Source organism: Rhodnius prolixus, unplaced genomic scaffold, assembly GCF_049639745.1.
Source record: "Rhodnius prolixus isolate KJV_2025 unplaced genomic scaffold, Rpr scaffold_8, whole genome shotgun sequence".
NCBI classification, from domain to species: Eukaryota; Metazoa; Arthropoda; class Insecta; order Hemiptera; family Reduviidae; genus Rhodnius; species Rhodnius prolixus.
The window spans coordinates 29268072-29295456 of NW_027411593.1; the positions used below are offsets into that span (position 1 = coordinate 29268072).

General features: G+C 31.1%; 1 protein-coding gene across 2 annotated transcripts; it reads right to left on the reverse strand.

The window, feature by feature from the left end:
• Window positions 1-709: 709 nt before the first annotated feature.
• LOC141451105 (NFX1-type zinc finger-containing protein 1-like) lies at window positions 710-27248 on the reverse strand. 2 transcript variants are annotated; one of them, XM_074122198.1, is made up of 16 exons: window positions 27109-27248; window positions 19901-20647; window positions 17971-18196; window positions 16157-16240; window positions 15533-15804; window positions 15077-15214; window positions 14268-14535; window positions 11251-11452; window positions 10807-11149; window positions 9191-9460; window positions 8504-8729; window positions 7685-7850; window positions 6290-6404; window positions 5169-5362; window positions 4753-5003; window positions 710-1804 (listed from the first exon to the last, which is right to left on the reverse strand). In XM_074122198.1, exons 2-16 carry the CDS (start codon window positions 20585-20587, stop codon window positions 1149-1151), a joined length of 4098 nt encoding a protein of 1365 aa, XP_073978299.1. In that variant the 5' UTR covers window positions 20588-20647; window positions 27109-27248; the 3' UTR covers window positions 710-1148. The 2 variants fall into 2 exon arrangements, with proteins under 2 accessions (XP_073978299.1, XP_073978298.1); XM_074122197.1 differs by having other exon boundaries at window positions 17971-20647.
• Window positions 27249-27385: the final 137 nt, after the last annotated feature.

Sequence of the window (27385 nt, forward strand, 5' to 3'; positions counted from 1 at the left end):
GTTTTTCGTACGAGTGTATGAATAAGTTGTATATAAAGTGACATTGAATATTAAAAAGATTTGACCTAAGTTCTCGAAATAAATATTTAAAGTCATGAACTATGCATACTTGTGGCAGTTCCAGTACGTTTCTGTGACTTTGAAGTATAACAATCGGATCAATCATACTGTACATTCTTCTGAAAATAAGGTATCTTACTCTTGGATTTTACCGTCCTAGCCTGGTATTTGGGTCCTTCACATGAGAAATTGGAAAGTAAATGTATACATTCGTGCTCCAGAAACGATTTTTCGGTTTGAATTGTTTAGTCTGTTCCTTTACTAGACTTCAATTTCTTTAGCATTGGATAAAATATGCCATTTAAGCTAGTACAGTATTATTTAAAAACTTGATAGCCTTCTCTGATTCTCTAAAGAAGAAAGTGTCATTCATCATTCAATTGGGATGAAAATTTCACAAAAGTACAGGATTTCTCTTCCTAGAAGAGATCCTTCTTACATCTCACTGTTCGGTGATTGACTGTGTTATCTGTAACGAGAGAACGCTGTGAGAGGCCGACAGAGCACTGATAAAAGCTCTGGGCGCCATTGATCTCAGATGTTGATGCCTAAATCAGTGAAACAGATTAGTGTTGCTTAGGCCAAATCTCAGGAAGAGCAAGGGAAAAACTAGCTGGTTGAGGTGAACATTATGAGAAACGTTATGACATTATTTAAATTAACACAATTTATTTGAATACTTTTAATAAATTTCAATTGATTAGTGGAATCTAATCCACTGAGATTGTCCGGATAATTGTGTATCAACTTGATATAATCACTGCACAAATTGTAGCAATGTTACTATTTGTTAATCGCAAAGATAACATCCAAAACAGATTATTACAGCAAGCAATTATTTAATTGTATTGTATACTTTCAGATACGTTTTATTTGATTTTATAAGCTTATGTATAACAACTTAAATTCACAATTAAATTATTTAAATTATACGAGTAAAGAAAACATTAAAGATACTTGGTCATTTTATTTACAATAAAACTTAAGAATAATAAAACAATACACTTATTTTTCTCGGTAAAAATAAAAAATAAAAGTTGAGGGCGTAGTCTCTTAAATAAAAAAGCAATACAAAATTTCAAGTCAACTTATTCCGAAACTATGTACAATGATGAACGAGTATTTTCAATACTACAGTTTGGACAGTTTACCATAAATTTTCTATAATAAACGTGCCTATTTTCGCAATATTTCCAATCATTAACATGCATAGTTCTATCCCAAAATTCTTCTGGTAGATCCAAATTATATTTTTTGCGTTCATTACCTGCAATTGTGGCTTTCATTTCATCCAAGCTGTGCACTTTAGTTTTGGTTATACTTTTTGTTGAATAAATAGTATCAGCAAAATCTTCGTTGTATTTTAAATCAATCTTTGCTTGATAAAAATTTAATTTTTCGTTGTTTACAATTTTGTTAATAATTGTTTTATAAGTATTTAAAATTGCTATCAACTTTATTAATTCAATTCTAAACTGCAGCATTTGTTCTGTAGACAAAGATATTATTCTCTCCTTCAATTTGGCGGTTATTAAATTCACACGAGCGTTCAAAATTTGCCTTTCCTTCTTAGGCAATGCGATTATATCAATATCTTTTAAGTGGTCCGTCAAAATCAAAATGTAACTAACACCAAAAAACAATGACCGAAGCCTGGTAATGGTGCATTGACGAGTGGCCCCAACGATGATTGGAAATGCAGTATTTATTACGAATTTGTAAATGTCATCTAACTCTGAGAAACCTAGAAGAAATAAGAATGATTAAATATTAATGAAAGATTAGAATAAAAAATAAATCATTGATAAGAATAATAATGATTCATGACTACTTTATTTTAAATTTCATTTTATTTATTTATTTAATTGTTTTTAACGTAGAATACGTCTTTCACTTCGGTATATGTACCAACTTAGCAGAGTAATCGTTACCAGTACCTAATGCGAGAAGGTTGGGAGGTTGACTAAAATCTATAAAAGGTGTTGGATCAGATAGTTTCGTCGGCATTGAACTAAGCAAATTAATAGTTTTTCTTTAAAACTGAAAACCCCACCCCACACTGTATGACCAAAAATAAAAAATTAACAAACGATAATTACAGCACAAGGTTGGAGAAGCAAAATTAATGCGATTATTACTGCACAATGTTACAGCTTAATTCTACTTTAATTTACTACCAGTAACATCAAACCAGCGAATGCTAATATATCTAAATAACAAAAAAAGGTCAAAATTCAAAATACATGAAAAAAAAAGTTTTATAGAATTTATAACGCACTACCTAGCCTAGCTATTCGTTGGAACAACTTCAGCGAGGTCTGGAACCTTTTGAGACTTACACTTTATCTTTGCACTTTAAATATGTTCTTAAAACTCTTTCTTTTCCTGATAATAGACTTACTAAAAAAATAGCTCTCCAAATTATCAATAAAAAACTTTTTTGGTTCAAGCATTGGCTCTCTTTGGCAAGGTTGTACTCTCATGGCTTTGAGGGTTGCCTCGCTGATCTTCCGAACTGGCGCAGTCAGCTTTTCTCTCTTGTTTCTGCGATCAGGGAATCTCTTTCCGAGCAGTCATTAAACAGAGCGGTTATGTCCGAACGTTTTCCTTTATATAGTATCTTAGTTCGTGAACATAAAGATTGCGTAACGGCCTCTTTTCATGACAAACTAAACATCCTTGACCTGCGTTGGTTTTTCAAGCTCCGAGGAGAGCTTCTGTATTTGAACCATAGGCCTTGGTTAGATAGAGACTTTGACGAAGAAAAGTGTTCTCTGTGTAATTATAATGTTCGCGAGGAGATTTACCACTTTCTGGGGGAATGTCCTCTACTATCTGAGTTTCGTCAAATTTATTTCAAAAAGGCTACTCTCTCCAGGGAGGAGATCATTGGGTTCTTGTCTGGCCAGGTCCAGCCTTGCCCGCTGCTACGCTATGCTCGCCATGCCTGGAGGGTCAGGTATCACTGGCTTTCTGACATTATTTAGAATAGACATAGGATGATTCTAGAATTTTTGAATTGTAATTTCTTTATTTATGTATTTATTTTATTTTTCCCTTCCTTATTTTTCTTTTTGAACAAACGTGTTTTTCTTTTTTGATTTTTCTTCTCAATAAGTTTAATGGTAGTAGATAATTTATTATTGTTTAAATTTATATTGTTTATTTGTTCTCTTTATTCACTTATTTTACTTATTATTTACTTATTTTTTCTTTAATTGTTCATGCTGTAAACTCTGGCAGACGGCATTTGCCATTGCCTATATATTATGTTTTTTTTTCATAATTGTATTGTACAAGTCTTAAATAAAAATATATATATATATTAAAAAAAAAAAAAAAAAAAAAAAAAAAAAACAACTTCAGCGTTTTCAGAACTATTTCTGATTTTAACATCTCTCCCTCTTCCACTAATGTATTTACTATTTTTTATTGATATCTCTATTCCATGAAAAGTCGTAAAAAGTTAATTTTAAATTAAAACATGGATCAATATTAGTTGCAGATGAGAATCAATTACACACTTATAAGTTCATATTAAATCTATTGATTTTTTTTTAATTTTTTGCATTACTACCCAAGCGATTCAATGTTCCATTTTGTAGAATATTGTGTAAAATAGAATTTCATTAGATTTTATCACAATGTGAGTTCAAAAAGTTCCAGGACTGACATAAATAATTTTGTTATGAACTCTTCTTTATTCCGTTGCAGCCCTTTCAGATTCCTTCCCTGGACTACATCTTACTCACCCTATTTCTCAATTCTAAACTGCCTTCCTTTTATGAATCTCAATCAAAAATATTCCTTTACTATAATATCCGAAATCAATAAAAACTCCAGCGTCGAATTTAGCTTTGTCAAAAATATTATAATTTTAGAGATGAATCAAGTTCGTGGAAATGGCCCCGGGAATTAGAATTTTGATAGTTTAATGAGCTGCAAGTTGTCGAACACCTTCCAAAGCCCTTCCTTTTTATTTTTTTTCCGGAGATCATATAACATTTCTCGGAGATCTGTTTTCCTCTTCTTAGAGAGAGAGAGAGAGAGTGGTCGATAAACGTCCCCCTAAAATACTAATTAGTTCAATACAAAGAATAGAATAATGAAAAATTCACTAGCGAATATGCCACTTTACTGAAAGAATTTTTCGCTTTAAAAAGATTTTATACAAAGTGCTAACTACGTTTGACTCTAAACTTCGTTAAGACCACATAAATGTTGTTAAATAACTTTCATTTGAATCATTTTTCTATTCAAATTAAAATTACTAAATTTAAAACAGTTATTAAATTAAAACTTTTTTTAGAGCGTTCAGTCGACGGATAGGGGAGTAGGTTCTTCCTAAAATATGTCGGTGTAATGTGCAGTTATATAAATTATTCAATATCTTTTAAAATAATAAGTCCGAAAAAATATACAAGTTAGGAGCTTGAAAATATCAGCAAGTGAAAGTGGGTTGTTTTTTCTTCTTTTTTTAGGCGCTTCTCCTGTACATTTTTTCAACATTTCAAGAAAAGCGATTGTGATAAAATAAAGTACAAACTTTTTGGTTCATACTGTAAATTACATTTTACTTAAGAGCGTTCTAAATTGCAAATCATCTTATTTGCAAAGTTAAAAGATAAAGTTAATTAACACAGTATATTAACGCATAAATTTAGACGTGCAAAGAATAAAAAATCGTAATACCTGACCGTTCTTCTTTTAAAGTTCGTAGCTTGCTATTGAGTTTGTATTTAATTTCAGAAAGATCTTGAGTTTTAGTAAGTACAGTTGTTATATTCGATAAATTTCTAAAAACTCTATCTATTTTTTCTTTGTAGAAAAGACTTTTTACTATTGGGCTTCTACAAACTGAGCAAAAGCCAACACCGACATCGTGGAAATATAGCCATTCCATATTCTTGGTAACATGTCCACATTCTTCCAAAACTACAAGCCTGGAAAACATTTCAAGCAGTATTTAACGTACGCTTGCAAAAGCATTGTTAGTGAGACAACGCTGAACCTCTTTAATCTCCATCCACTATGAAATAAAACTGTTTCATTGTCCATGTTGAAAAAGCACCCAAAATTAATATCAATAAAAAAATAATAGTACACACCGCGTGTCCTTCTCGTCAGTAGAAGATAATTTGTCACACTGAGTACAAACTGGAGGGCACTTATATCCACAATAACCTTGGCACGGGTGGCCGCATGGAAGTAAAAGTGGACAATCCTTTAAGCATTTTGTATCACATTGTTCCCAACATTTTCTTTTACATCGAAAGTGACTACATTTCCGCGCACATTTAACCTATTTTCAGAAAAGTTAAGTTCCAATTAATTTCAAAAATATGCACTTTTTGTAATCTAAACTACACACAAATATTTTTTCGTTTATCGCTTATTAATATTAATTTTTAATAAAATGAAACAACTAAAAATGGAAAAGGAACAAGGTCAAATTAGTTATTTCATTCCCTGTTAATAGATAAATAGAGGATACATCAGCAAGTCCCCTAAGACTTAAATAGCACAAGTCCTGAGCAGAAATTAACTATCATAAATAAATACTTTTTTCCAGCTCTTTTAAGTGAGAACCGCTTAATAAATTGCCAAATATCCTCTCAAAGGATGACGATGTTTAAATTCGGAGGAGTGTAAAAAAGAGATGTTAAGACTTTTGGTTAACTTCCACAATGTTTATGACCCTGTCGCTAACGATGACATGCTAATGGGTAAATCCTTTGCAGCATCTTTTAATTGCACATCGACCTGGCTTTTGGGGAGTGACGCTGAGATTTAGTCTTGATATAGTCTCATCTGAAGATCTCCATATTGTGAGGAATCATATTGATCTCCATACTGTGAGGAAGAAGAGATTCTCCATTCAGCAATTTGGCAGACTGAAATTGGCAGTGTATTGGCATATAAGGTTGAGCCGAAAGCCAATAAATTCATAACTTAGAAACAGATGCTAACCGTTTTGGAATTGTCAAATTACCTAAATTAAATAATAAAAATTATTAGGTAATTACCTAATTATTAGCCCTCTAGCAGGGATTTCAAATAGTCTTGGAGATGATGGGGATCACTGCCGCAGATGCGGGCCGAGATAGCCAATCTCTCGATAGATAGGTAAATGATCATAATAAACATCTACTCATTTACAACCAACTGTTTAAGGTAGTTTGATTTTTACAATACATCCCAGAATTAATTTTTTTTTAAATTAACTTACACCGCATTTTGCCATACAAGGATCACTGCATCGAGCCATACATTTGCCATGTCTGCATTTAAACCTACATTTCTGCTTACATAAATGCGCTTCGTCAGTACAGTTGGCCGCACAACTAAAATAAATTAAAATTTATATATATTTTTTAAAATGAAAATGATAAAAACCATGCTTTCGCTATTTATATTTATTTTATTTATGTGAGAATAGAACATTTAAAATATATATTACGGGTTATCTAACAGAAAAGAACTAGATTTTAAAACTTTTCCCAATAATTGTAAATTTTAAACAAAATACTATTGCTAAAGTTATTAAAACTAAGAAATCTGTTTAACGTTATTCGTTTTAAATATTTGAAGCGGCTTTCTTCAATTTTCTACATGGAAAGTTATAAATACACATATATCAAAGTCTAATTCATTCTGATAACATAGAGGACTGATGTTTCCAACTAGACTCTGATAGACATATTTAAGATTACCAGCTGCTGGCCCTTAGATTTTTCTCTTCCTAAGAGATCCAGAAGATCACTTACGCTCAATGACCGGTGATGGACAGTGTTGTCTGTTACGAGAAGCTGGCAGTGAACCAAAGCTACGATGCATGGCAGATGTTGATGTGCCTTAAATTGAAAAAAAACAATAGCTCCCTGGAGTTACCGCCAGACAAAATTCCAATCACACTCCCCAAAGTTGCATTCGCTTTTATTACTGCCCTGTAAGATGCTTCATTTAACAGCCTGAATTTATTGAAGGTAACATCCGTATTTAAATCCTTTTACAATATCTACGTTTTCAGATCCATTATGAAATTTCTTATGTTTTATCGTTTCACGACCATGGCCAAATTTTAAAATTTTCGTTTTTTCAACATTTATTGATAATCAACTATTATTCAATAAAACTGTTAAAAACATAATTTTTGTCCGATATCAGTAAATTAGTTTCCGAAAATAACAGATCACCAGCGAAACTCAAGGTAGTTACTTCGTTCTCTGAACAATCCTGATTACGAAAGTTCCATTGGCTTTAAAGAAACTACCTCTTTTGCAAAAAATAAATATTTTTTTAATTTAAGCACATAATCGTTTTAGGTCAATCACTGGTCCTAGGAGCCTACTCAGTGAACTGCCGGCTTCCAGGAAATGATGTCAGACTAGTGAACTGTACAGGCTCCAAGTAAGATAAAATTTATAAAGAACTTCGGTGCTCCCGCTTACTAGTCCACCGCGCTATTAACTGAATTAAGTCCCACCTTAGCCCAAGTTCATTTTTTCAGAACCTTAATAACATATTTTGAAGTAATATAAAAATAGTTTATCTAAATAGTACTTCTTAGTAATTTGTATATTGCTTGCACCTTAAACATAAATAAGTGCATAATATTTCTTACTTGTGCCCACAAAGAAGTTTCAGCGAACATTTTTTTGTACACTTCTTGTGCAATCTACCTTGTACACATTCGCCACATGTTCCCGTACAACGATGTCCACAGCCTAGGGTGGCTTTGCATAGCTCTTTGCAATAACAAGAAAATAAATCTTGCCATAAGATTTTTCCTGAAAAAAAAAAATTGCTAATATCAATTAAATGGTAGATTTATTAACCTGTAGAGGAAACTTCCGTTGTAAGAAGTAAAACTTTCCACTCAAGTTATGGGATTCAGTTTATTTAATTGAATTCTGAGGTAAAGAAGCACCAACAATTTGCAGGGGAAATCTTGAGAATGCATAATGAAACCACAGGAGATTAAGAATGCGGTTTTATTTTACGAGGAGGTAACTAAATTCATGGGCAATATTTATTTCTCCAAAATTGAACAAAAATTGTTTCTAAATAAAATTTAAGTACTTGTAGTTACGCGATACTGTAATGAATAACCTCAGAAATTTATTTATTACGAAATTGTACATAATAAACGAAAATCATATGATTGTTTGTTTACTGGACCGATTAAAATTCATATTAAACCAACAATTCTGTGACGCCAGAGAAAATAAACATGAGGGCAAATAGGAAGGTCGCATTGCTTTGAAAATATAAGAAATTATAGCTCTCATTGATGCATCTTTTTAAATAAAGCGAGGGGAATGCAACAGACTTTGATTCTACGTTTTAAAGTTTTTATCTACATTATGCAGAAACAACTCTACAAGAAAAAAATCTTAAGTATAAATTATGGATGACATTATATTTTATGTTTAAAATCCACCTTCTTGCCTAGCCATGTGACAAGGTATTTCACATTTGTGACCACATGCTTTCGAAGTAATGAATACAGATTCTTTACAGATTCCATTGTCACATTGGTTTGAACATTTTCCTTTACATTTATGCCCACACTGAAGTAACTTATCACATGAGTGATTACAAGCACTTAATGGTGCACCACATTTAACTAAAATTTTGTGTCCACAACCATTCATTACTTGTTCAACCTGTAAAATTAAAAAATTATTATGGGAAATAAAAGAAGTAATGAAATAAAACATTGAAAAGACGATAATAATAAATAAGACTGTAACATAATAATGACTATATTAAAACAAAAAATAAGGGGTCGAAACTTATTTTATTTTAATAAAATATTAAAACAAAATTGGGTAAATAATGTTTGGGTAAACAATTTTTAAAAGACAGCAAAGAAAATTATTAAATTCATATTGGCCAATGTAATGAAAAATTAATTTACATGACAGCGTTCCCAAAGCTAGGAGAGCGATATCCCAAACAATTTCTGTCCTCTCACTTTTTTATTTTGTTTTCAACCCACTTATACTTGAAGATGCTACATTCGCAATGTATCAAATTATGTAGGAGATGTATTATTTTCAACTTTTTAGAGCTCCCTCTCATAAAAACAAAAAACAAATACAAAATTTAATAAAAGGAAACTTACCATTTCTTTACACAAGCCACACGGTTCGCTACAAAGATCTATACAACAATGTCCACATCTCAATTTTTTGTTACAAATTTCAAGACACTTATAATTTTGTTCAATGTCTTTAACAGAAATATGACATTCCCTTTTAACAGAATGTCCGCACGAGAGCAGTTTTTTACAAGGGTGGACGCATTCACCACATTGCTGGTAGCATTCCTTTTTACACTTATGTTTTAGTGGGCAAGTGATATTTTTTAATCCGCATATTTCGTGGCAAACATACTACAAAAAAAAAATAAAAATAAAAATAATACACTATATAAGGAAAACTTTTTTCCCCACCTTAAATTGGAAGATGGACTAGAAGAGGTTTTAGAACCACTGATCTAATTTAATTTCTATAAAATATCCTTTAAAAAATTGCCTGAAAATAACATGTCCTATAAGTGGCCATAACCATTACAATTCATAAATCCCAACCCAAGAATTAAATAAAATGTTAAATAATTTAACGAAATAGCTCTAGAAAAAAAGATGAATATATATGGACCAGCTCTTGCAATAAATTCTTTTAAAATATAGTTTCAAATAAATGGGGAACCTATTTAATTATACCAACAACTCTTGGGTACGGTTGACTTTACAAGTTTACATTTATTTAGTAAGTACACACAATAACTTCCACTCTGTTGGCTGGAAGGCAAAAAACATGAATACTAAGAGAATGAAATGAGAAACCCATCGGAAGCCCCGGTTTCAAGACCAGATAGCCTTTTTTAGATTTTCTGTTTTTAAAAACCTCTATCCAGTGATGGACAATGTTGCCTGAAACAGAGAATATTATCTGGAGGCCGACAGAGCACTGAAAAGACTCTGGGCGCTAGTAAATTCAGTTGTTGACGTCTTTTAAATAAAAAAATAAATACTAATAATAAAAAGTACACAGGCGAACATATGTATTTTAATGGTTATTCTTTTACTAAAGATGTAAAATGTTTTAAAACAATTTAAAAAAGCGTAATCTAAATTTTGATGAATTTATTGAATATTTGGAAGGGAAGGATTGGGTAAGTCTGATCAAATTTTGCAAAGAAGCTTGGCAACATAGATTCCTCTTACTATCTGAGTTTAACTATTAATTAATTTCTAAATTTGCAATGATTATCATTATATTTAAAATCTTTAATGTCAGATAAACTATAAACCTCACGGTTTTATTTGGTTTTCATTTATTTATTTTATTTAGAGGTGACCTTTTATAAGTTTATTATTTATGTTTATTTCTCACCTCTTTATTATTGTTCTTTACATTATTGCATATAAGTACATACTTTATTGTCACTCTTTCTTTTGTTGTGTTTTTTATAGCTTTTTGTGTTGTTTTTTCATAGCAACTAGTACTATTTTTTTATTTGATTATATAAAGTGTTTTTCAAAACCTGACTCGCTAAACGACTCTTCAGACGGTCGAAGGACCATGAATATGTCTGTCTTAATGCTTTTGTATTTAAAGGTTTATAATTATGTAAAACGTTTTAATAAGGACATTATTATTAATAAAAAGTAAATTTCTCACGCTTTTTTTTTACAAAATTTACCACTATTTAGAGAGAGATTGTTATACTAACATTATCATGCAAAGGATCTTCATTTACATGGCATTTCTTTTTACAAGTATGTCCACATTTTAATTTTATACCACATGGTTCGTTACACTTAGGTAAATCAAAATTTTCACTCTCTCCACCAGTAGAATCTCCTTCTGTATAATCCAAAAGTGCTAATTTTTGAAGTTCTTTGGTACATTCGTCTACTGGGTCAATAGTTTCTTTCTCTAATTTCCAAGCGGTGGTTTGATAACATAAAGCTTTAATCATATGATTACAATTTAGCTTATAGTCTATAGGCTCCTGACATGGTGGACAAATATCTCCACAAAATGCCAAACAAGGATGACCATTCTCACAACATCTGCAAATTGAAACGGTAAATAAATTTTATTTAAAAAATAATAATAATAATAATAAGAATATAAAAAGAAAAAATCATTCAGCAAAATAAATGTAACGCACTTTTCACATTCCATCATGCATCGAAATTTATTTTTATGATCTATATCATATGAGTGACACATTTTTGGACATATATGACCACAATAAATTTCTAGATTACATTTTTGTCCACAGCCATTTTCCAGAACATATTCCAATTCATCAGCCGTGATAATATTTGTAATTTTTTTATGAGCCTTGCATATGAGCGGCAAACTTTTTCCTGGAAAATTGGAACAAGATGGTCACTAAATAATAATGTCAGTAGTCCAAAAAATGATGACCATTCTCACAGCATCTGTTGTAAATTGAAATAACAAATAAATTTTATTTAAAAAATAATAAAAATTTAAAAGAAAAATAAATAATTTAAAATCAGAATATTATGTTTATGTAAAAATTAGGACATTATTTCTGAAAAGGAGGTTAATAAAAATTTTGCATTCATAAAATAATTTTCACGTTGTTTTGAATTGAATCAGTGGATGTCCTTTATCCATTCCAAGCAACGATGAAACTGAAAATTTTCTACCTGCAACACTTGTTTTTTTCAAGGGGAAATATCTTGACGGAGTTCGGCAAATCTTGTCGTTTAGATAAATTTTTGGATCTCTACAAATATTGATTATTGCAAATAAATATTTACAAAAAAAAGTTTTCCTGTAGGATCATAACTCTAAACCGAAATATCATCCAGATATTTCTTTAATTAACATCTAAAAGATTAAGACGAAAGCATCTTCACTCATTTTGAGTAACGAATGAATTAGGATGAGAAAGCATCATAGAGGAAGAATTTTGTAATAGTTTCCTTCTTCCTTGTTGATAGCAATTTCCCATGTTTATTGGAAAAGCTTTCTTTAGTTTAAACTTTTAGGACCTTTCTTCGGATCATATCAAAGTACAGAAAAGCATTTTATAAAATCATCCTTGCCTTCTTGTTTTGAAGTCTGTTCCAAAACGATTGTGATAAGCTCTTATAAGGGCTGTAACAGTATTGTTCTCGATTTCATTAGTAAGTTCAAAACAACCAGGTAGAATGACGAACTGTGTAAAGTTGGAATAATTTTATTGTTTAAAAACTATCAACATTGTTCTAATTACCTTATTTGTAGAACATTAATCAAAGCATACTTTTAACTTATTCACTTCAATGTCAACGTTGCATCGTTCGTTGCGTTAGAATACAAACAGATTGTATTCAAAGAACTTCTGGTTCTGACAAGCGCAATTAAACCTTCGGTATAAAATACTTTTTTTAATATACGGGGAAAACCCATTACTAACTTTATGTGAAATAAAGATAAACATAAAACTAATAAATTAACGGTTGGTAATTACAATATATGAAATATATTTCATAACTACAAATATACTCGTAGATGCTAAATGTTATTTTTGCAGAAAGACAAGAAAATATATATAAGTATATATATGTATATGTGAGACTGAATAAGTTATGAAATGTTTGGGTATTACTCTATATTTTCAGTAAGGCATCATCATTTCGCTACACGCATCATTCCTAGGCAGGCCTGAGTATTTAAGGATAATTGCTTCTTTGAAATTAAGGACTAAAAGTTGAGTATTTAGGATAAAATGAGTTGGAACTTAAAAGATGATAAGAGAGAAGATTGGATATCAATTATAGAGGAGCTTGAAAAGGAAATTTTTTTCTGGAACACATCGAAAATGGATGGAACATCTAAATTCCTCAGTTTTTAGATTAGTATAAGACGAACGTGTCTACCTTTCAAAAGCTTGAGGAGCAAATTTTGACTAGATCAAATGCCGAAAATCCTTCAGGCTATAAGGCGACCAATTGCAGGAGCCAACACTCTAATTGGTTTCTCACATGACTGCAGTACGAAATTGGAAAACATTGATTTGGAGAATGCTCTAGTGTTTCCAATAATAAAGCATATCATGCCTTTTTGATGTATTCTATGTGTCCAATGAAAGTGGATTAAGAAAGAAAACCATAAGCAAATTAGTATTAACTGTTTTGTTTTTGTAGCGCTTGAAAGATTTACATCCGAAAAATGATATTTGCAAGCCCTTGATTGGATTTATGAAGGATAATTACATTACTAATATAAATCCTAGTCAGATTTTCTTGCAGAATGAACACAAGATTACTGATTGTACCGATTTTTTCTTATATTAAATTCATCTGCAGAAATAAAAAGGTAAGATTTCCACAACAGAGCATACCCAATCACGTCATGAAAGTAGAAATAAAAATGAACCTATGTGCGAACTCCAAAATTAGAATCAATACAATAAGAAATAGAACTATTACTCTGACAACTATTTTCACATTTTTTAGATAATTATCTAGCCAGTACAAGAAAATGCCACGGAACCCTAATTATTTTAATTTAATTTCTAAGAAGTTCAAGATTTAACCAATGTAAACAGCATTAACTCGCGTGTTTTCTGTAAAAGGTGTAGAAGATATTGATAAATTATGAATACGACATTCTGGATTGACCAGGAAGAAAGACATGTTTTAGGCAAGGGTTGGTAAGAGATTTCCATTGGAACTGTTTGAACCAGTGTCAAGTTTTAGTGTCCAAAAGAGTTAATAATATTAGTTCTCTATGAACTTATTTCTTGAGTAAAATTAATAGTTTCAGTTCTTTAAAGAACCAATGAGGTAAATGAATAATAATGATAAATAAATTTTCCTAATCAATAGCAATCGAATAAAATCAAGTTAGTGCTTCGAAATTCACCGGTGACTAAAATTACTAAAAGATATGTTTGAAGCAAAACATTAAAGATAGCACCAGACTGAGAATTCGGAAAGTATAATGGAAAGATGTGAAAAATAGTTTACGAGATAACTAAAAGTGACAAAACTGTTGTAAACTGATTGGCCGATTTAGTAATTAGAATTCATCGTTAACATTTGTATGAAGTAGCCACATAATCGAAATATATACTACTTAAACATTTTCTATTAATTTCTGAGCATTTCTCCCATCAGAGTTTTTTTTTTTTAAATACAATGTTTTTTATAAATAAATTCTTACCAATATTTTCATTTTTTATTAAAACTTGGTTTATTTGTGCCCAAACTTTGGAATTTGCAATTAGTGACGGCATGTTACCAGCCACATAAAGGCCCTCCTTGGCCCGAGAAAGTGCCACACAGATTCGATTTTCCACTGAAAGGAAACCAACCTTATTATCTTCATTACATCTAACTAAAGATAGAAGAATTATACGGTTTTCTTCTCCTTGAAAGTTATCTACAGAAGTAATGGTTATTTCTGTCGGTAGGCCCAATCTTTCACGTGCCTAAAACAATTGAAATTAGATTGATCACTAATAAAGTTATTCTAATAAAAGAGAGGAAAAAAACCCCTAAGATTATCAAGGAAACATTACAATAATACACTAAAATTTGTGAATACCAAGAGAGTGATATCATTAGTTAACGCAATAATGATGATTATGAAACAGTTGGCTCCCTTTAAGGAAGGATCGTAAGTAAATACTCCCATTTTACTCCGTCCAACCTACCACCGAAGGAGTACCGAAGCTGAAATAAGAATCCATCTAGCCAGTGGAAGCTGGATAAGCATTTATTATATTAAACAAAATACAAATCGTACTAAAAATCATAATAAAAATACCCTTCATTCTTCAAAATGGTGAAGATAAAAACTTACTTTGAAAAATTCATAAATTATGAGAAATTAATTACACGAACAATATAAACACAATAACTCGAAGTTTTCATCAAAAAGTAAATGCGAATAGGTAATCTGATCTGTTCTTATAATTATTAAAGTTATTTTGAATTAAGTAGTTTCTGGTTGCATAATTTGATACTCACAGATAGCATATAGGTTTTTTGTGCAAGATACGTTGCTAATATAGTAATTTCTGAGGCATCATATCCTTGCTGTAATAAATACTTGCACAAATTCAAAAGCAAGTCGCATTCGTGTATATTCATTTTACTTACATCCATCTGAAAAGTTCAAATATTGATATTATTTTACATCTCCTTATTAGAATAATTATTTTTTGAATCCTACTTACTTTGAGGGGATATTTATAAATAAATGTTTGAATCTATAAATTGTAAGCAATCCTTTCTCTAACCTCTTCGCACATCTTCGTGCTATAAATTTCCTAATAGTTTTTTTAAAGTCTAAGGGTATAAATATTGCTATGTAGTTCTAATCATGAAGCCTCGGCTTGCTGGAGTAAATACAAGCTCGAGTAGTTGACTTCATGAATTAGAAGTCAGTACTTTGTGATATTAGTATATATAAAAAAAACTTACTTCATTTTCGAAATTATTATGATCTATAAAATATACGTTTTTAACAATTCCCATAACATCTGGTAAATTGCATACTGTCGCGTGGTTATCCAGCTTTGAATATATAGATGGCGTGATTAGCGCGGAAATTTCTGGCCTCATTCGATGTTGTACTGTCAACATGGGCGCATGTAGACCATTCTTAATCATTCTTTCAAATAATGATACTCCAAGATTAAAATCTGTTTCCAAACGGTATGAGGCTGTGCTTGGTCTCAACTGCTGGTGGTCGCCTATTGAAATTTATGGAATTAATACTCAGAAAGATGATATAATCGGTTTTAAATTACGCTTTATTTGGTTAAAACAAATATATGAACATTCACACTACTTTTCTATAATTCTCAAGCATCGTATTCATCAAACCCCAAATTTTAACAACAGAATGCATTCTCACTAATTTCCCAGAACCCTCTTTAAATAAATTTTATTAGATATAAATTAAATAACAAACTAATAAATTAGTTTAAATAAAAAATCTGTGTGAAACCTCGTTTGACTATCTATTACTTCAATTATCGAGGTTCTGAAAAAACGAATATTTTGTTTGATTTTATCTCGCACACGTTATTTAGCATTATTTACCTATTAGTATGACGTGCTGGCAGTGTTTTGATAGTGACACAACAGCATGTGCTTCTAATAATTCTGCAGCTTCTTCAATTATAACTAAATTCAAAATAATAAAAAATTATTAAATGCATAACAAAATTAAATGAAGTAAAGCATAGTAAGGAAGTTAGCACATAAAGATGATAAAAAGTTGCTACAAAACATATTACGTCAATGAAAAATAGCAAGCTTTTCAATAATTTTTTATTTTTAAAAAGGACATTGGACTGGTGGTATAATTTGCTGTTTAATGTCTGCTAACGAGTGCAGAGAATATTACAGTAGATAGTTTGAGTTACACAAAAGTATTAACAATGATGTAAATTACAAGTGAGTCAGTCAGTCCTGAAATTTTACGCGAAAATCCCGAGTTCGAATCCAACTGCTGACTCTTAGAATTTTCACTTCCTAGAAGCCTAGCAGCAATGGTGCACTGTTGCCTGTAAAGTGAGAAACTGTTCGGAGACCGGCAGTGCACTAAAAAAAGCTCCAGGCACCAATGATCTTAGATGTTGAGGCATCTTAAATTACAAAAAATAAGACGCGTCAACCCCAATAAATAAAAATCCTCCCATGTCTATAATTCTGAGACCCGCAGTGGGGCAGTGAGAGTCCATTTCTCGAGGCTGTTTACTGAATAATGTCTAATCCCAGTCCTCACCCCAGAAGAGGGGTAATTAACTTTATATCTTCATCCCATGCAATTTATTGGCCAACTTTACTCTCTAAACTTCAATATATTTTTGACTTTTTGAACTCTTTATCTTTTCCCTAAATCCCGCTTATGGAATCCCACATTTAGATAATATACTATAGTTCCATTGAAAAGTTAAGTGATTTATGGAGGAAAAGTACAGAAATAAAATTGTTAAATATTACAATGCAAAACTGTACCCACATGTATTTGCTTCATGGAAAACTTTCTTCTTTATCTAACCGCAATTTGTTTTTCTTCGTAAGATTTGCTAATAGTGTGCAACCAACTGAAAATTATCTTTGACTTTGCTGCAAGATAAACTTTTCTTATATTTTTTGGTATTTCGCTTTATATTTTAGAGCAAATTAGTTTGGCATATTTAGCACTTATTAAAAAACAAAACAAAAAAAAAACCTCGAGTAGGTGACTGATAATAGCGGTTATGATTTTGTGATTTTGATTAAAAAAATGTGTTCAATCATCCGATGTCAACTACTTCTCGAAATATTCGGGTACAAAATTTGGATGACATTGCTCCCTAGGCTTTGATTTCATGTATCCGATAAATATATAATTTTATTGAAAGATAAAAAAAAAACATAGAAAAACTGGCAGTGAATAGAAAAGTGAGTTGTTCTTTAAGTTTTTACCATCTGCATTGTTGTATTATCATCGACCAGATCGGTATTGACATAACCCTACAAAAACTTTGGTACATTTAAAGAAATATTTATTTTTACTTTTTTCTTATTTACTATTGTTTACTTAATTTTTTTTGGAATGGCTAGACATTAATGGATTAAATCTTTTTATCTCCCCTTGGTAGTCGAAGGGTTAATAGGTATAGTCACTTTTTGTAAAAAGATCCGTTTAAATATAGGTTTGTCTCTCTATCAACTGTAATCAAGGTGGCTTGCCCACGTTATGAAAGTAGGAGGAGGGTGATACCAAGTTTCTCATTAAGCAAATATTTATATCTGCGTGGAACATTTGTCACTGGTTTCCCATTAATTGGAAGAACTTTTATTTTAAAGCCTATTAAAGAATTAAACAAAATACATATAATATTAATTATTTAAATTTCACTTACCAATTTTGGGTTTAAGCAGTGTTAAAAGATGTTGACACCTCGCTGCTGACGTTGTTGTAGCGCCAATTACCTGTGCTCCAAATCGCTCAATCTTAATCGCTTTCTTCACATTACCAAGTTCATCAAACATTACTTTATCATCTTCGTATTCTCTTTGAAAACTATTAGCTCTTCTTTGATAATAGCGACGCAATTCTTTTACCCAGTATTGATACAATCGCCACCTCTGAATTACATTCAATGAATTTAAGTCGTCCAATTTATTATTTTTTATTAATAAAACGTTAGAAGCTCTAGTGTTTATTCTTTCTTTTAATGTTAAATAAACAATTCGACAATCATTAAAAAGTTTTAGTTCATTCTCAACATCAGAAATAAAGTCAACGTTTAATTTATTTCTACATTTAAAATATATTGATTCGCGTAAAACGTTCATAGTAATTTCTAAATCATTTAATGACAAAATGAATATTGAGCTATACGATAACTGCTTCATTACGGAATCATTTTCAAAAGTGTCACATATTTGTAAAATTTCAAAGGTTGAACCATTTTTTGAAACGGGTGGATTTTGTACCACAGATAATTTCCCAGCTTTTATGTCCTCCCGGGTTTGTGAACAAAGTTCAATAACTTTGTTAATGTCTGTTTGGGATGAAATATCACAGAATAGCCAATTAATAAAATTGTTTCTCAACCAAGTTTGCTGATTTTGGGATAGGTTTGTCAAACCTTTAGATAAGACTGCAAAGCTAACAATTCCTGACCTTTCATCAAGATGCGACATTAAACTGTTATACTTATTTATTTCTTTTTGTAATCTTTCCAACGAATGCCAACGTTCATTAATAGCTTTTAATAAAGGTTTGATGCCAGGCACTTTCTTTTTTTTAAGAGCATTGATATTATTTTTTTTTTTTAAATCTTCTATGTTTGACTGATTACCAATTCTCAAAACTTTAACATTTTTTTTAAGGAGACTACCTAGGATCTGGTCTAGTGCATGATTCTTAAAGCAAACTATCAGTATTGGATTGGGATGAGGCATTTTACAAAAATTAATATTATTTAATAAAATATCAATAATCATTAAACATGTATAAGTTTTACCAGTTCCAGGAGGGCCTTGAATTAATGAAAATTCAGAGGTTAATGCAGTTTGGATGGCCTGCAACTGTGAATCATTCAATCTTAATTTTTCAGCAACTGGCCAGTCATTTGGATTACAAATTTGGATATTATGACCACATATTTTATAAACTGTTTCACGGTTTACATATGCAGGAAGTTTTTTACTTGTTTCAGATGAAATAATATACTTATACATTGGGAAATTTTTTACTGACAGATTTAAAAGAGCTGTTAATACTTGATAATACGGTTCGAAAAAGTTTTTGCACTCTAACATGACGAAAATATTTCTTTTTGAACATGGAGGTGATTCAATCAAGAAATTGACTCTAATCCAACTTTTGCCTTTCTCAAGAGCGTAGCGATCTTCCACTATAGCTAAGTATAATTTGTTAAAGTTGTCGTTGGATAATAAGACTAAAGACCCATGCATGAAATTCTTACTAGTGTTCCAATCTACACCACTAAACTGAAATGGATTTAGAAAATTCACATAGTAGAAGCTTTTCTTCTTAGATTTATTAAAACTCACAGTGACTCCTTTATACACTTTAATATCAATATTTTTTAATGTTTCAGACATAAGTGCTTTCTGTTTTTTGTAGAACATAACACTTGCTCTGAGAGGTTCTTCAAAATCTTCTTTAAGCAATGAAAAATGTATTTTTACATAGTGGTTAACGTCATCATAAGGCCCATTTATTATATTTTTTTCTATAACCCCCTTCTTCATGAAATAAATAGGATAAACAGTAATGGGTTTAAAAAAGCATTTACTTTTTAACGCAATGTCACTTACATTATGCACTTTTGTTTGGACTTCTTTTATAAATGTCCAATTTTTCCCAAGTTGTGCAGCAGTTAAAATAATTCTTTCCAAACAATGATCAATACTTGCAATCATATTTTTAAAGTCTACTTGCAAACTGGGAGTGATTAATTCGACAATGATGTTCAAATACGACCCAATGCTTTCAAAAAAATCTTCAGTTTCATCAGCTTTTTCGAAGAAATAATTTACATTTGTGGTTTTGATTGTTTCCGTTACATTTTTCAAAAAATCAAATTCTAAAGTTTTTGATAAAATTGTTAACAAATGATTATCACAATTGCATGAATATAATCGATGAAATAAATCAAAAATAGAAAATATATCATCTATCGTAAGATTTGATTTTAAAAATTCTTCATATATTTGTGTATTTTTTTGGATTTTGAACATAATTTTCAAAGGATCATCAATAGTTTGAAACTTTCTTAAAAAAACATTAGAACGTAAAAAATGCTTTGTATCCAAGTTAGTTGAATCTGGCTTAATTTTTTTGATTAAAGCAATTAAATCGTTGTTCGTATTAATAAATTTGTTTTTGATATCATTTGAATTATTAGATGTTATTTTATTACTAATTAATAACCGACATTTGCCCTTATTAATGGTCAAAATTCTGTTCTCTTGAACATGATTGGTGATTCTATCTTGATTCATGTTGACGTAAGAGATTTGAATTAATTTTTAGAATGATTTTCTATCTTCTTTATTTGAATTCTGGAAAAATAAAAATTAACAATAAATTATTGTATTGTAGGCATACAAGTCTTAAGCAGTCCTTAAAGTACTGTAAAAAAATGGAGTAATATCTTCTGAGAATGACAGAAAGTTCTCCAAGAACCAGTGGGTGAATTCCAGAGATGAATTCCACAAGGCTGATTGAGCAGTCGTTAGAGAAACATTTATTATAATTAGACAAAAAAAAAAAAAAAATTGACCATAATCGACCAGACAAATCAGTCATTCTTCAGCAGTGCAAGTAAATAAAATATAGGTTTTGGGTCAAATTTGACCCGACATTTACGTTACAACTTTTTTTCTTAATATTTTTTATTTTTATGTTTTAGGGTTTGTTTTCTGTTCTATTTTTTAATATTATTCTACAATATTAAATATTATATAGTAAATATTACATAATATTTAATATTATTGCTGCTAACTGGTTCTTTTCAGTTAGGCTGGTCCATGAACTAGGAAAGCTAAATTTGTCTTACTCGGGGACATTACGAAAAAAATAAAATAGAAAACCCTTCTTAAATAATTCCAAATAAAATAAAAAAACTACCGTCAGAACTTCATTGTTTGTTTTTACTGGCAACAAAACGTTGGTTTTTTGAACCAAAACAAAACAAGTATGTTATACTCGCATCATGATAATCCAGTGCTTGCAGAATTTTGGAAAAAAACGTTCTTTTTTTTCTTTAGGACTTTTCTTGGACTGAACATCTAACTTTAAGAAAGTAACGTTTTTTACTTTTGCATTTTTCTACTTTTTTTGTTTTTCTTAATCTTATGAAACAAATTTAACAAAATATTCATCATTTTCGTTTGCTAAATAAATTTTCTAAGAAAAACTAAATCGACTTTAATTATATCAATGACCTTTTAAAAGTAATGTGCATTTAAAGTTTCGGGTCGAAGCTGACCCCGACGATACCAGTTGAAGTTGAGATTTTGAGGATACCAGTTAGGGGTTCATAAATTTAAAATCGCTTGTCAGGCCAATTTCGAGACATAAAAATAAAAACTGCAGCAGCTGATGTAAAAAAAATAAGCAATATTTACAATAAAAAAGATACATCAATAAATTTGAAACATCTATTTACAAGGAATGCCTTAGAAGAGCAGTCTTCCCGAAATAGAGGGAATAAGCTTTTATCAAAACTCTTCTAAAGGCTACGAAAAAATGTATTTGAAAGCCTTAAAATTTTCAGGCCAGACTTTTATATGTGGCAGCAAAAATTTTGGCGATGTTAATAAATCGTTATTCATATTTACATTTAAAGTTTTTCTCAAAGATAACAGTATGGATATGAACAGCATAGATGACTCATATACTCTAGCTGTAAATGAGTTGATAAACAACATTCTTGGACTTAAAGAACAAGTACTTCAATTTCTTTGGAACGTGCAAGAAGCTTTCAATGAGGCTTAGTCACCATTAAACAATTACCAGATTAAAATTGATCCAAAAATTTAGTAGATCTCTCCAATAGTTAGTTCTATTCGAAAACTCATTAACTGTTTTTCCATAGCAGCGTTTCCCAACCTTTTTTTGGCTCGCGTACCAAATCATGCTAAATTGTACCACTTCGTAAAAATGATTGTATTTCGTGAAATTTGTTATTCAAGTTCATGTTCATTTCATAAACTTAGTAAAGTGTAAGATCTTAGTTTTAAAACTTTTTTTAAATAATTAAAAATTGCGTACATATTTTTCTCTTCAAAATTATTAATTAATTTACAAAGTTCTTCTTTTATTATTATTTTTGAGCTTTCTTCTTCTTCTTTCATGGCGCTACAACCCAGTGATGGGGGTCTTGGCCTCCTCAATATGCTTCCACTAGTCGTCCCTATCTTTAGCAACCGCCATCCAGTTACGAACTCGAAGGATGCTCTTAGCATCTTGAGCCACACCGTCCTGCCATCGTAACCTGGGCCTTCCAATTCTTCGTTTCCTGTCTGGTGTCTCGCGTAGAAGTTTGGAGGGAATTTCGTCAGCATCCATTCTCGCTATATGGCCAGCCCATCTCAATCTGCTCAACTTGATCCAATTTACTATCCGGGAGCTCTTCTAATAGTGCATACAGCTCCCTGTTGTGCCTACGTCGCCAGGTCGTGCCTTCACGGAGCAACTTTCTTTCGAACACCAGCTGACAGTTTTCGTCCGCCTTTGAGATGGTCCATGTTTCCGGGCCTAATAAGTCTTGTAGAGCCTCAGTTTAGTGCCTCACGTCAATTATTTACTTTTAAAATGCTTACTTGGACCATAATAGCATTTATTGGCTGAAATCAATCACCTTTTCACTTCCTGTGAAACGTCATTCTCCGCTGACACAAGAGTTCCCAGGTAAACGAACTCTGTGATGGTTTCAAATCTGTAATTTCCTAATTTTTGAGCCTAAATCTTCTAAATTAATTTCTTTTAAGCATTCAACTACCTGTAAGTACCAATTAAATTTAATGTTGCTTGGATAGAGCTTACTCATTACGATCAGTCTCTATAAGCAGATTTTTACATAGTTATCGTTTAAGTTCTATCACATGATAATTCTATTAAATTTTCTTTATCTTTTTATCGAAAATGATGTAGCTTTTCCTAAATTTTCTTTATAGAAGAGGTTTGAAATCCAAGTATCATTTGTGTCTTCGGGTTTTTGGAAAATACTCCATGAAAGACAATTTTAATCCTGTTAAATGTGCTATTATATTTTCTCGTATATCTTGAGACAGACTAACCTTAAATATACTGTAAAATATTAACAACTTTACTGAATATTTATTAAAATAATTTTTATGAATTATAGGAGAAAACGTTTCTATGATATTTTTATGATTTAATTTTTTTTTTTATGTCGGCCATTATTGATTATTTTTCGAGTACCACCAACCAGAAACTCGCGTACCACAGGTTGGGAAACACTGTTCTATAGCAATCATATCACAAAAAGTTGCCCTTACTAATCTAGCTTATGACCGGAGCTTTGGGTAATAATATATTATATCGATTCTTTATTAAAATTGAATCTACTCTCAATACGCAATTTAGTAACTTTTGCGGAAGACATTTTATTAGAAGTAGGTACATGCAATAGACATAATAGATTTGGACCTAGGCGAAATCAAAGCCCAATTGCGATATGATTTTGTTAATGCAAAAAGTGACAGAATTCACAGAGCGAATTATACTTAAGAATTGCTTTAATAATCAGGCTGAACTGTTAGCAACGATTTAAACACTTCAATGGATCGTACAAAGACAAGTCAGGATGCTCTGTATAAAAAAAAAAAAAACACCCGAGAACATAAGATAAAAATTATCAATTGGCAATAGAAAATGAGAAAGTTTATGTGATCTACTGTATAGAAGTTCTTGTGGGAATAGAAAGCAATAAAGAAGCCGACAGTATAACAGTAAATGAGACGTCGGAAGGTCAAAGACACATTGTGTGGGGAAAACAAATTTAAAGTGAAATGTGTACAAAAATTGAAAAACCTCTTGAATAATAATAATAATAATAAAAATGAAATAAAATAAAATAAATAAAACAATTTTTAATAGAATGAATAAAAAACTACAGTAAATCCAACGTTAACATAAATATGATCTAATAATGGTCCAATAAATCGATCTTTACCTCTCACAATTCGGTTCGTCAATTCCGAACTCTACAAAAATACAAGATTGTCACCATCTCCTATATATATATATGTAATTGCACTCTGCTATCTCGATATACTCGTATATCAAGCCTGTGCAATCTTCTTATAATCCAATGGGCATTAGAATTATTTTTTTTAAAAATATTGTCGAACAGCACCAGGGATGATTAAAAAAACTACTCAGCAATTCTCTTTTCAAAAAAAGTAAACATCGTTTTCAAGGTAATTAGGTAGTTATTTATCCTTACATTATTTACCATACAAATTTGGAATCTAAAAATTAAGTATTGATATTCTAATTGATTAATTAAATAAACTACAAAATGGATTTACAATTCTTTAAAGATTTTATTTCAAATAACAAAATAGCAAGGAAACGAAAAAAATCATAATGAATTGTTACTTGAATTTAAAAAAGGAAATAAAAAATGATATAAATTTTCAAACAGACATGTTATTAAATAACTTTACGTACAGGAAAAATTAATACGCTAAAGGTTACCGTCAATGAACAAAAGGAAAAAATTACTTTTTGGAAAAAAAGAGCAAGGAAGCGAATTTATTAATTTTGAATATATATTTATTATTACGGGATAGATGAGTTTGAAACAAATATTTCTTCGTTACGTGATGAAGTGATATAATTTTTAAAGGTGTTCTTGAATATGGATGGATTTGCAGAAATTGGAGACTGATAGTGTTACAAGATTGGGTTTGAAGCAAGAGTATAAACAGAGAGCAATGCTTAATAATAAGAGAAAAGTAAATTAAAAAAATACTGCATTTTATGTAACCAGAAAAAGCTTCTACTTGAACGATTTTTATCACGCTCTAAAGTGAGAAAAAGTAAGGACGGCGGTGAATGAAGTAACCAATATCAACAAGGTACGGTCTATTAGAAGATAGGAACTCACTTCTGCCAACAGGACTAGGTCAGTCACAGATAACATGACTTAAACCTTCCATTTAACAATAAAAGTACAGTTAGAAATAAAAAGTTAAAATATAATATTGCGTTCTGAAGAATGATTCTTTGAGGATCCTGAACCACGAGATGTTTTCAATGTTAATATTCTTTATTCACTCGAGAATAAAAGTCGAAGTGCCACACAAGCAACAAATTGTAGTGCAGTGCAAGCGTTGCCAGGAATATGGGCATACGAAGAGCTATTGCTAGTATAGACCAAAATGCGTTGCATGTGCCGGAGAGCACTTGACTCAAGATTGCGGCAAGATGCCAACCATACCAGCCAAATGTTCTCAATGCAACGGCGACCATACAGCTAGCTACAAAGGGTGTATGGTGCACAGAGAGTTGCAGTGAGCTCGGAGACAGCCTCCGAACATCGGTTAGCACAACAGAGTACTCCACAACCACCTCCAACAACTCAACAGTCAAGAAACTTTCCTCCTCTGCATACTCCCTTCACTAACCAAAATCTATCATATGCAAGAGTGGCCGCGGGACCTCAGCCGCCTTCTATTTCTCAAATGCCCACAACTTCAACCACAGGTGACATCAATACACTTCACTTCTCACTAACAGACTTCAAATCCCCCATCACACCTTTGATACAACTTTCGTTACCCCAACCAATCTTCACAATGACTCTTTTACTATAAAATTATGAATCATGAGCGTGTCACACTGTAAACAGTTTTGTAAGTCCTTTAATTCAAAGAAAGGTGCTTTCCCATTTTTCTGGAAAAATTATTTAATTCAAAAAATTAAGGAGTACATGGAAATCTAAGACCAGTACAACTCTACGAGATGGTAGGACGGAGTGTTAGTATAAGTTAAAAAGGTGAACACTCAAACAGTAAATTCCCAACATTTATTTTAGTTTACACTTAAATGTTATCTTGAAGAACATTTTAATTAGAACTAATTAATATTCGCAGGAAGTGAAAGTCGTGTTAATATTCAACGCCAGTTTGTAAGGATATTTTTCAGACAATTCATGTATTTTCATCTTCCGAAGTTGAAAATACAATTTTCAAAAGGAAAGCAAGTTATCGACACTTTTCAATTAGAAAAATAAAAGTAGAAAATGCAATTCGGACGTCTCACATAAATAGAATATTCCCTCGAAAATTAATTTGAAAGATGCAAAGAAAGTAATACAAATTCTAATAGTAATCGCAAACACATGCATTCATGTTGCACACAAGGCATCCACACTGTCACATATTTTTGTTTTTGTAACCCCTCACAGATGTTTAAGACAGGTATACTTCCATTGTTTACCATTTAAACTGTTGCAAGCCAGCAAAAAAAAAAAAAAATTCTAAAATTTAGTTTATTTTTTTAATGTGAAAAAGAATTGTGAAATGCTTAATTTGGGTCAGTCTTACTATTAAAACCATTTCCTAGCCAGCCAGATTGGTTTGCGCAAATCATTTTTTATTTAATTAAAATTTGATGGTTTTAAAAAAAATAATCTTTGGTTGCCAAAGTTTTCTCAGTATTCTATCAGCCTTCCGATTGTGTTTTATCTTACATACAAACAGATCATCGGCAGGAAGTGAGCCGTAGAGCTGCTAGGATAATGCATGAGATCATCCAGCTGCATAAGTGCATAAAATCTAATCTAGTCCCTCTTACGCTTTAGATAAAATTCAGAATAACACTTCACATAGCCTTGAAGCAATATTAACTGCAAAAAAAAAAAATAAGCAGAATAATGCCAAGAAATATTTTTGGGCTCCAATGCTGTGAGAAATGTTTCGGAAATTTAGTTAGAGACAATGCTTATTAATAAAAGTAAATTGAATCTAAATAAATAAGCCAATACCTTTTAAATAAATGAATCCTAAATGAGGACAATATCCGCCTGTGATTTTACAAGTAGAAAGGATCGATGTTCACACTCTTAGACTGTGTACACTAAGCACATGCACCAAGATATGTTCTTTCCGACTTCTTAGTGTTTACTAAATTACACAGTGTTGCCGATGGGGTAAATCAGAATTACCCTCTCCACTAGGTTCAATTACCCGTTTTTACCCGATACTAAAACCAGCGTTACCAACTATATTTTATAAGCGGGATATATAAAAAACACTTTGTAA